The sequence below is a fragment of the Coregonus lavaretus genome, assembly GCF_964263955.1.
Source record: "Coregonus lavaretus genome assembly, contig: HAP1_SCAFFOLD_3095, whole genome shotgun sequence".
NCBI classification, from domain to species: Eukaryota; Metazoa; Chordata; class Actinopteri; order Salmoniformes; family Salmonidae; genus Coregonus; species Coregonus lavaretus.
Window position 1 is genome coordinate 27,750 of NW_028161270.1, and position 11,745 is coordinate 39,494.

The window sequence follows — 11,745 nt, forward strand, 5'->3', positions numbered from 1 at the left end:
ATGTTGTGGTCACACTGGTAAGATGAAGTTAGAGCATACTACTACCCCCATGTGTGTAATGTGTCTTTACTGTATGTCTTCTTCACTATACCTGATGTTTGGGCACCCCCTGGTGGTAGTATGATTAGATTACACACGCCAATGAAGTTACTGTTAACCATTCAAACTCAACACACATCCAATCAGTCGAGGCTGGTAGTGGAGAAATGGTGAGTCAGATGAAAAACCAGTGTGTCAGATGGAGAATGTTTCCTAGGTGAAGTTTATTTTACTGATGTTTGTTACATGGATGAGGAGATTGGGGTAGATAGCACTGTTTGAAAAAGAAGAGGTCCAAACTACACTGGTACAAATGCTTAGTAAATGTGTTTATAATGAATCATACAGCATACTGAAGACAGGCAGCTACCTTTAGGTGGTGCACTTTCACTACACAATGACATGTCAGAATCCAGAGTATACAGCCGTCAAACTACACTCTGGACCTCCAAGCCAGATACACTGCATTTTCATTGTTCCCCTCTGATCAGGGAATGATTTAGACATAGTACACCAGGTGGGTGCAATTAATTATCAGGTAGAACAGAAAACCAGCAGGCTCCGGACCCCGTAGGGTAAGAGTTGAATACCCCTGGTATACAGCACAAAACATTTGATTCCTTCATTTATCCCTTAATTTGATCGTTTTACTGTAAAAACTAAACTCTTAGAAACAAATGTTCCTAAAGGGTTATTCGGCTGTCCCCATAGGAGAACCATTTTGGTTCCAAGTAGAATAACCCTTTTGGGTTCAATATAGAACTCTGTGGAAAGGGTTCTACCTGGAAGCAAAAAGGGTTATTTAAAGAGTTCTCCGATGTGGACATCCGAATAACCTTTTCAGTTCTAGATAGCACCTTTTTAGCATAGCATGATACCCCACGTTTGGTTCCTAAAAGATACACCTTATGTACATTTCACACAATATCGTTAAAGAATATAGAAATCGGGAACAACAATACCCTGAGAATATGCAATGTCAGCCAGTAGCGTAATACCAGTAGTTATGGCTTCTTTGTTAATGGTTAACCAGCGTACTGGGCCAGTACTCATAAATCATCTTAGAATAGGAGTGCTGATATAGGACCAGGTTGCCCCCTGTCCATGTAAGCTTATTCATTATTATCTAAAATGCTTAACTGATCCTAGATCAGCACTTAAATACATGCCCTTTGTTATTAAGGCACATGTTCCAGAAGGCATTTCTGCCAAAAAGCGCATTTTGATCAAATAAAATAAATTACATTGAAATGCCTCTCCTATGAAGAAGTGATGTGCGACATACGCCTAGCTTCTTGAAACAGGTAACAATTGCTCTTGCCGAGCTACAGGGTTATGCCGATTTTGGGGTTCAAGCCCATTACTACCACACCTGCGCATAGAGTTGTCCCAACGCTCAGTCAAATCAGCTGGGGAGTACTCCTTCCACTGATTCTGTTGCACAACAGAACTTTATTGGACAAATTCAGGTAAGTCCCTCCCCGTTTCATTCCATTTAAGAAAAGTATTGCAACTGAATCGTCAGAATGAATACACCCCCTATGACAGGGCACACAATCCGCCACCAGTAAGCAGTCTGTCCCTGCCGTATGGTAGCCAGCAGATCCTACCCGCTTGCTTACAGCTGCGCTAGGTGCATGTCTGACAACAATGTGTGCGCAAGTACAATGATAATTTTATATTGTCATCTTTAAAATATATATATATATAAATAACTTAAACATACTGTTGACACGTAGGCTATGGTGTAATGGAACAGGTACAAAAGTATCTATATCCACAGTAAAACGAGTCCTATATCGACATAACCTGAAAGGCCACTCAGCAAGGAAGAAGTGCCTGCTCCAAAACCGCCATAAAAAAGCCAGACTACGGTTTGCAACTGCACATGGGGACAAAGATCGTACTTTTTGGAGAAATGTCCTCTGGTCAAAAATAGAACTGTTTGGCCATAATGACCATCGTTATGTTTGGAGGAAAAAGGGGGATGCTTGCAAGCCGAAGAACACCATCCCAACCGTGAAGCACGTGGGTGGTGGCATCATGCTGTGGGGGTGCTTTGCTGCAGGAGGGACTGGTGCACTTCACAAAATAGATGGCATCATGAGGAAGGAAAATGATGTGGATATATTGAAGCAACATCTCAAGACATCAGTCAGGAAGTTAAAGCTTGGTCGCAAATGGGTTTTCCAAATGGACAATGACCCCAAGCATACTTCCAAAGTTGTGGCAAAATGGCTTAAGGACATTATTATTATTATTATCAAAGTCAAGGTATTGGAGTGGCCATCACAAAACCCTGACCTCAATCCTATTGAAAATGTGTGGGCAGAACTGAAAAAGCGTGTGCGAGCAAGGAGGCCTACAAACCTGACTCAGTTACACCAGCTCTGTCAGGAGGAATGGGCCAAAATTCACCCAACTTATTGTGGGAAGCTTGTGGAAGGCTACCCGAAACATTTTACCCAAGTTAAACAATTTAAAGGCAATGCTAGCAAATACTAATTGAGTGCATGTAAACTTCTCACCCACTGGGAATGTGATGAAAGAAATAAAAGCTGAAATAAATCACTCTACTATTATTCTGACATTTCACATTCTTAAAATAAAGTGGTGATCCTAACTGATCTAAGACAGGGAATTTGTACTAGGATTAAATGTCAGGAATTGTGAAAAACTGAGTTTAAATGTATTTGGCTAAGGTGTATGTAAACTTCCGACTTCAACAGGTCTAACTATATGTGTCATGACAGTGTTATGACCATATTATAACAGGTTATGACAAGTTATGTCAGCTGTTATGACATTATGGCATGGTTATGACAGTGTCATAACATGTTATGATGCTGTGTGTCAAGTAAAGTGTTGCCAAACTAATAAACAAGGCTGCATCGGATTTCTTGTGCCACTCCTTGCAGCCAATGGCAATGTCCGCTTTAGGTATAATGCCGGGAGCCGCTTGTGGATTTGACAGTTCCACCTCTGACACCACCAAAATAACCGCTATGCAGGTGTCGGCTAGTGCGGATCTGATAGAATCCAGCCTTAAGGCTCTAAGGTATAATATAAATATGCAGCGAGGGCTCTTTTTGTTGCAGCATGTAGCAGATGAAAGGTATTGAGAAAGGCCCAGTAAGCCCTCTCCCAAACCTATCCACCTTCACTGCACAACAGTCAATGTAAAGGGAGGGGTTGAGGCATACATTAGCAAAATAACAAACAACCTACGGATCTCCCAACAAGACCGAACAGATTTGTCTCTTACGCAAGAGCTAATGTCTCTTACCCAAAGTTCAAATTCCACATTTCCAGGAAGGGGAACATACAGGAAGTGTCTCCATAGTTTCCCTTTTCCAAAGAGGAAGTAGCAATTGTTGCTGTGGTGATTACCCTCTCAGCACAGCGGGCCGGGCCTTGTGTATTCCTGCCAGTACTTCAGCAGCTGGCTCACTCTGGTCGTCATCACGGCAACCACAGTGGACAGTTTGCAGCGCTCGTAGCTGTTCAAGGGGTTGACAGCAAAGAGCGACTGGCTGGGAGGTTCGGTGGGGGAGATGCCCAGCCGCTTCAGACACATCCCCAGGTAGGCATCCTCGATATAGATGGGCTTGAATGAGATCAATGAATGAATGAATGGATGGATGGATGGATGGATGGATGGATGGATAAATTAAATAATGAATGGCTTTATGAACGCTACATAATCCCCACCGTTAGTTAAGTGTTACCAATTAATGAGCGAAAAAAAGAAAACAAAAGAAGAATACTTCCATACATAGGAACATTTGTTTGGCAAAATATGAAGCTCAACATACCTTGATCTGTGGAGAGACCCCCAGGATCTTCTTGGGTAGGTCCATGGACATGACGTAACCAAACCCCAGAGGGTACGGGGGATACTCAGACTCAGCGATCACCTCATAAGGCAGGAAGAACTTCTCGTTGGGGTTTCTCAGCACCGGGCTGTGCCACCAGACTAGACCGGTCATGTAGTTCTGTTTTGGAGTATCAGGGTTGACCAGCATGGAGACAAGGTTCTGGACGTTGAGGAACACGTCTGAGTCGATCTTCATGGCGTAGGAGGCCTCGGGGCACCGCGAGACGAGCCACTCAAGGATCACCATGGTCTTGATGGTCAGGTTATGGTAGGTGTCCATGAAGTCGCTCTGGAGGAGGTCGTGGTGCGCCCGGCTCTCCTGGTTCACCTTCGAATCAGATCAGAATCAAGTCAAGTCACAATCAACTCAAGTCAAATCAAACTATTTAAATATTAACAACCCCAACACACTTAAAACAATAAACACAACACTAAAAAAAGCTACAACAATAAGACCAACCTTCTCCTGCAGCTCCTGAGCACCTGATCCTCCAGGAAGTCCTAGCATGAATAGCATCTGTACCTTCTTCCCCTGCACCAGGGTCTCATTACCCCACGTCCTGCGGATGGCGTCCCGGGAGGCCAGGTTACCTACCGGAAATGTACATGTTAAAAATGTGTTGGAAATACAATAATTACACATTTTACTGTAACAATTTATTCCAGTCTGCTTTCCCAAACACTTGAAAAAAAGCTAGTTTGGATTGCATTTTTCGTTCCTAAATACATTTCAAATGTATTGGAAACAGGTTATCAAGTCACTTCATGTTAGAATTGCAAACAGAATGTGTAAATCTTGTGTGACATTTTCAGTAGGGTTACCAGGCGCCACGGGGACCATCAGCACCAGGAACGGGGCCTGACTCCCGGTCCGACACTTCTCCGGCTCGTCCATTACGAATTTGTACCCCCGCGGGTACGCCACGTGGTACCGCCCGGGATCCTCCCATTGGACACCATTCCAATTGGCCAAGACACGCGTGTTCACCTGATCATCATCAGGAGACTTTCCAGTGTGATTGTTTACCAAGGGTCGCTGTGGGTCGTTCCACCAATTCAAGGTGAATGTGGTGTAGGTCAGGGAGACAGCCACTGCCACCAGGATGAATAGAATACAGGGTCTTCTATACAGCCTTCCGGAGAGGGCTGTACCGGACTGCATCAGAGCTGGGCTGATGAAGAGAGAAAGGATAGAAAGAGTGAGAGGGGTCTTCACAGTTTGTAGGTCAATGCTTCCTGCCACACTGTTGTGCAGAAGTACCATTTGAAAGTACATACATTTCTTGAAATCACCCCTTACACAGCAAACAAGAAATATAATCATGAATATATTGTTATTACGATGAATACTCAGATTTTTTTATTGATCTCTCATATACTACACCTCTATAAGACCGAGTGATATGTGACTGTCTGCAGTTATTATCAATGAAAAATATACCGTCTGTCTAAAAGAGTAGTGGCATTGTGTTATGTGCAGCTGAACAGAAGTGAAACCGAAGTTGAGGTTTTCACAGTAGCCATCTCTGGTGCAACATACAGTAGTTATAGATGGTCATTGGTGCATGATCAGACAGATTGGTCAACTGTATAATGAAATACATTACAGATAACATGACGCTGCTGCAACAGATGCCGCGTTCAAAAACCACTGGGAACTCGGAAGAAATGAGGTCAAATCATGACGTCAGTGAACTTCAGGTCGAAAAGTCAGCTTTCTAGAAAGAGGCCCGAGTTCCCGACTTAGAATTCCGATTTGAAATTCCGAGTTGGATGACCGGTCAAACGAATTTTCCCAGTCGGAGCTTGTTTTTTTTCCGAGTTCCCAGTTCTTTTGAATGCGGCATCTGTTGCAGCAGCGTCATGTTATCAGTTGTCTTGAAAGCACCAAGAGTAGGCTATATTGCATGACCACTGTTTGCGTTGCCCTTGTTACATGAGTTTGTTATGAAGACAATTGCGTCTGGTGTACTGGTGGTGTAGTTAGGCTACAATAACTATTCCTTGGCTGTCTGACAATCACATAAATAATTACATCGTATGAAGAAAGACAAGTGTTAGATCATGGATATCCAACACCGCTCGAGTTACTAGGTGTGCTAGCTGTTGTTACACCCCAGCACTAAAACACCTGTCATCATTGTGTCTTCAGTAGGTTTGTTTGAATTAGGCGTGTTAGCGCTGGGCTGGAACTAAAGTTTGCGCACATTCAGTAACCTACTCTAGAACCGGAATTGAAGTTCTATATTTTATGACGTTCAGTACAATCATCATTTCTGATGACTGGATCGCGATAGGGAGAAATATAACAAACACACACACCCCCTCAACATAATGTCGCAATGTCTACAAACAAACTCCAGCTTCAATTGACACATACCTCATGTTGTCTGTCTCTTGGTATCAAGTCCTGCTCATGACTCTCAACGGCAAATGATTGACGTCTTCTTTCTACTTCCTCAATGAATGTTGAAGACTGTGATGTGAGCATTGGCCGCCCACAGGTAGGGGAGGAGCTACTGTAGGTTGGGTGCCTTTTGTTTTTTTCTCTACAGCCCCTCCCACACATCGCACACTCAGCAGGCTGCAAACCTGGTTCCAGGTCAGGAGAGGCCACAACTGGCAGATATAAATGCACTCACTAACTGTAAATCGCTCTGGATAAGAGCGTCTGCTAAATGACTAAAGTGTAAATGTAATAAATGTCTTGTATAGAGCTGAAACGATTGCCCTGACTGAAAAGTATATCTGTTCTACGGGATATATTTATATCTTAGCATTCTATAAAGTTCCAGATAGAAATGTATTGTATATAGCTGACACTTTGCATCACAGAAAAACATGTATGTTCTATAGAGGATGTCTACAGATACAAAGAGGTCAATGGAATCGTGGGGGATATAAGAAAGAAGCCGGATTGGCGTACATTCAACAAATCTGATCTAACAAAGTGGATATTTGTCAAATCCATCATGATTGATGTATTCTAACAGGCCCTCAATGTGGTTACTAAAGTCCAATATGGATATACACTATATATACAAAAGTATGTGGACACCCCTTCAAATTAGTGGATTCGGTCATTTCAGCCACACCCGTTAATGCAGGTGTATAAAATCAAGCGCACAACCATGCAATCTCCATAGACAAACATTGGCAGTAGAATGGCCTTACTGAAGAGCTCAGTAACTTTCAACGTGGTACCATCATAGGATGCCACCTTTCCAACAAGTCAACTGTAAGTGCTGTTATTGTGAAGTGGAAACGTCTAGGAGCAACAATGGCTCAGCTGCGAAGTGGTAGGCCACACAAGCTCACGGAACGGGACCACTGAGTGCTGAAGCGCATAGCACGTAAAAATGGTCTGTCCTGAAGCAACGTCAGCACAAGAACTGTTGGTTGGGAGCTTCATGAAATGGGTTTCCATGGCCGAGAAGCCGCACACAAGCCTGAAGATCACCATGCGCAATGCCAAGCGTCGGCTGGAGTGGTGTAAAGCTCACCAACATTGGACTCTGGAGCAGTTAAAACACGTTCTCTGGAATGATGAATCACGCTTCACCATCTGGCAGTCTGACTGACGAATCTGAGTTTGGCGGATGCCAGGAGAACGCTACCTGCCCCAATGCATAGTGCCAACTGTAAAGTTTGGTGGAGGAGGAATAATGGTCTGGGGCTGTTTTTCATGGTTCGGGCTAGGCCCCTTAGTTCCAGTGAAGGGAAATCTTAACACTACAGCATACAATGACATTCCAGACGATTCTGTTCTTCAAACTTTGTGGCAACAATTTGGGGAAGGCCCTTTCCTGTTTCAGCATGACATTAACACAAAAAATGTATGCACGCATGACTGTAAGTCGCTTTGGATAAAAGCGTCTGCTAAATGGCATATTATTATTTATTATTATTATTGTCCCCGTGCACAAAGCGAGGTCCATACAGAAATGGTTTGTCGAGATCGGTGTGGAAGAACTTGACTGGCCTGGACAGAACCCTGACCTCAACCCCATCGAACACCTTTGGGATGAATTGGAACGTCGACTGCGAGCCAGGCCTAATCGCCCAACATCAGTGCCCGGCCTCACTAATGCTCTTGTGGCTGAATGCAAGCAAGTCCCCGCAGCAATGTTCCGACATCTAGTGGAAAGCCTTTCCAGAAGAGTGGAGGCTGTTGTAGCAGCAAAGAAAGACCAATTCAATATTCATGCCCATGATTTTGGAATGAGATGTTCGATGAGCAGGTGTCCACATACTTTTGGTCATGTAGTGTATCTAGCAAAGTGGTTAGCTTTGTAGTTAGATTGCTAACTGGCTTGACTGTTTATTAACTTCTGTTTGTACCACCGCACGGTACAGCAACGCACGAGTTGAAAATATTGAACGCATGCGGTACAAAGAATGCCCCGCATGCTAGTGTGGGCGGCATCCCCAACTCAGCGTTGCGGACTGTTCCATTGACAATGAATGACTTCCGCTGGAAAGCAAACAATTCGACGCATCTGGTGGACATGAGGTTAAAGGCTGGGGTGTATTCATTACGAAAACCATTTACCGTTTAGGAACCAAACGGGAGCAAATGGAACGAAACGTGGAGGAGCCTACCTGAATTTGTCCAATAGAAACTATTATTTGCGTTTTTCGTTTGGAGTAAATGGTAATCATCTGCATAATGATTACACCCCTGCACCCCGCTGAATGTTGCCGCGTTCTGGTTGGTCTGATTTGTTGGGACCTAACAAAACCAAGCAGATAGAGAGGTCTGACAGACCTAGGGTGTGCTCAACAGCTAAGGCAAGGCATCGCAGCAACCAATGGTTGCATGCTACGTCATTGTCTGACAGATTGCTAAAACATGATGTGGTTAGCTGATACTTAAAATACCTATGTAGGCATTGTAAAATCTGGCAGGCGTCGGCAACGTCTAAGCATAGGAATGCAGCCCTATACTGCCTGCCTGCCTGCCTGCCTGACGAGTTGAAAGACTGTCAGCAATGGTATTTGTCTCCTCTTCACCATTTTCTCTCACCACAAGCACACATTATGTCCCAAATGGCACCCAATTCCCTATATAGTGCACTATTTTTGACCAGAGCCCTATGGGTAGTAGTACACTATATATGAAATAGGGTGCCATTTGGGATGGGCCCACTTTCCTTCCATCGGGTTGTTTATTTGGTAGAACAAGAGAAACCAACACAGGAGAGCAGAGTATAAAGTAGCCTTTAATGCTAACATTTCAGACAGAGCCTTTCTTCCAGACAAATCTATGACAGTTAAACCCTGTCTCTCTTTTTTATTTAAGATCCCTGCTGTCAACTGCAATACATTCACCATGTCAATGATTATGATAGTAATAATCCAAATGATTTATTGAACTTTTATTGTGCTTTTCATAACATAAATAATCTCAAAGTGGTTTAAATGTATCACATCATCATTGCTCATATTGTCACAACGATGATGTCATTAAGAATAAAGAACATAGACACACACACCATCATGTTCCTGAGCACAGGTGGCTGGTTGCACCTTAATTGGGGAGAGCAGGCTCATAGTAATGGCTGGAACAGAATAAATGGAACGGTATCAAACACATTGTTTCCACGTGGTTGATACAATTCCATTCACTTCATTTCAGCCATTATTATGAGTCATCCTCCCCTCAGCAAACTGCTGTGATTCCTAGATTTCCAGTACTGCAACCTTCTGCATTACCTTCCCAATGTCATTAATCATATCATATTATTTTGTAACACTAGTCATCAGACTGAGAATAATGATGGACTCCTCCTTTCATTGTGGAGGTTGACAACAGAACAGAACTCCTTTCATTGACAACGGAACACACCTTATTCTATTCCAGTCAACCGTTCTGTGAATAAATAAATTGTGAAATACGTACATAGAAGTCAAACAGGATTTGAATATTATCATGCTAAGCAAATATAGGATGAGAGAGGCTTTATGTAACATTATGTGTGACTTAATTTACTGATGCTGAAATAAAAGGAGGCTTTGTTGAACATTATATGTGACTTAATTATTAATGTAGATGTCACTGAATTGAAAAAGAACTCACCCGGTGAAATAAAAAGCTTATGGTGTTAAATATTTGATACAGTTAAATCTTTCTACTTGGTTTGGGCATGATCTAGGACTACAGGTTACTGTTCATTCAATAGGCAAATACATCTTGACAAAAACTACTTTTTATATGAACAGAATCATCCTTTAAATTGTTTTTGAGAGGTAGAGACTGAATCATTTATAATGGATGGCTTTTGGTTCTCACCAATGTTTATTACGTGTGTTACCCAAACGGTTTCTAGAACACCGTCTCTCGAATGGTGTCACAACAGAATGTAATTTGGTAGACAGATGATCATGTAACCCAGAACCAAATCTCGTGTGAGCAGAGCCAAATCTTGTGTTAGTTCTGGCCTCTGAAAGTGTTCATGTATTACAAGAGAGTAAGATGCTGATGCAATCCTCCTATCTGTCTGGATTTGTTTTGATTCCTGAGATTCATAATCCCAAAATCCCAAAAGATCCCTTTGCAAAGTATGTTCCACCATTGTGAATTAAGACTTTGAAAGTAAGATATCACATTCCGCCAGCCATTGCAAGTTCAGAACTACTCAATGACCTAACTTCATCATCTCGACCAGACCCACCACCACCACCCATCTGTATTTCCTACCCTACCCAATGTCATTATGGGTAATTGAGTCCTAACAAGGTGCTCCAGGAGCAAGTGGGTGTTTATATTTGTCCTTGTTCACAAATGTAAAAGTGTGTTTTATACACGTTTGAAAAGAAAATGTGTTTTTTGCATATCTCAACTCCCCCTGAGAGTGGGGTTACAGCCAGGGTCAGTCATTATCAACATCGACCTTGAAGCAATTAGGGTTAAATGCCTTGCTAAGGGCACATCGACAGATTTTTCACCTTGTCGTTTAGGGGATTTGAACTAGCAACCTTTCAGTTACTGGCACAACACTGGCCGCTCATCTACCTGCCGCCCTACCTAAGTTGCCCCTCTAACACTGATACAGTCCCTGAATCTTAGTACTAGTACTAGAGTCAATGTCCAGGCGGAAATTGAATAAGCATAATAAATAAATCCCCATCAGAATCTGTCTGTTTAAGCTAGAGATATCCGTTTTTTTGCATGGGCTGAGTCTCAATCCACCACATCCGCCGATGTCGGCCTTCCGCATCTGCGGTGGAAGGTGGAAGAGCTACAGCAGTGTTTGTCAGACCAGGAGGCATCCCGAAAATCTGTCTTCTCACAAAAATGTCTGTAGAGTCCAAACGGTTTTATACAAATTAATATGACAGCACTATGGAAAGCTAAGACTCTCACAAACACGACGGTGTTCTCTGTTTAGTTCTAAGCCTCACACCGTAGTCCAGTACTGGGCTGTCTGAAGACGGTACCGCCGATGTGCCAACCTCTGTCTGTAGCGTCCAAACGGTTTGGGTTACAAACTAATATGACCCCACCATCGAAAGCTGAGACTCGTTGTTTTGCTCTATGACACCCACAAGCCTCACAAGACTCCTCTGAAGGTAACCCAGTATCGGGCCGAAAAAAGAATGGAAGTGAATAGGGCATTTCCACCTCAAATGGGTCATTCCACGGTTTCATCAATATATACAGGTATATATATATTTGTTTGGATACCTATAGGGCTCTTAAAATTCTAAATAAAATAGCTAAATGATCTATGGTATGACCATCTTAAAACAGTTCCACATGTTAAATCGGTAGAACCCCCCCTCCCCCCCAAATACTTAAAAATACAAAATGGACCCTAGATCAGTGT

At 42.9% G+C, this 11,745-nt stretch overlaps 1 protein-coding gene across 1 annotated transcript; it reads right to left on the reverse strand.

Moving 5' to 3' along the window:
* Positions 1–246: 246 nt before the first annotated feature.
* On the reverse strand, positions 247–6,359 carry LOC311120968 (beta-1,3-galactosyltransferase 2-like). The gene is made up of 5 exons (XM_084195519.1): positions 6,297–6,359; positions 4,739–5,088; positions 4,377–4,507; positions 3,855–4,244; positions 247–3,646 (listed from the first exon to the last, which is right to left on the reverse strand). The coding sequence occupies exons 1-5, from the start codon at positions 6,299–6,301 to the stop codon at positions 3,434–3,436; spliced, it is 1,089 nt and encodes a 362-aa protein (XP_084051645.1). The 5' UTR covers positions 6,302–6,359; the 3' UTR covers positions 247–3,433.
* Positions 6,360–11,745: the final 5,386 nt, after the last annotated feature.

Coding starts and splice junctions, on each gene's coding strand:
- LOC311120968 (XM_084195519.1), bottom strand. Junction 4,245..4,376: donor CTCAGGAGCTGCAGGAGAAG/GTTGGTCTTATT, acceptor TCTGATTCGAAG/GTGAACCAGGAGAGCCGGGC. Junction 3,647..3,854: donor GGGTCTCTCCACAGATCAAG/GTATGTTGAGCT, acceptor ATCTCATTCAAG/CCCATCTATATCGAGGATGC.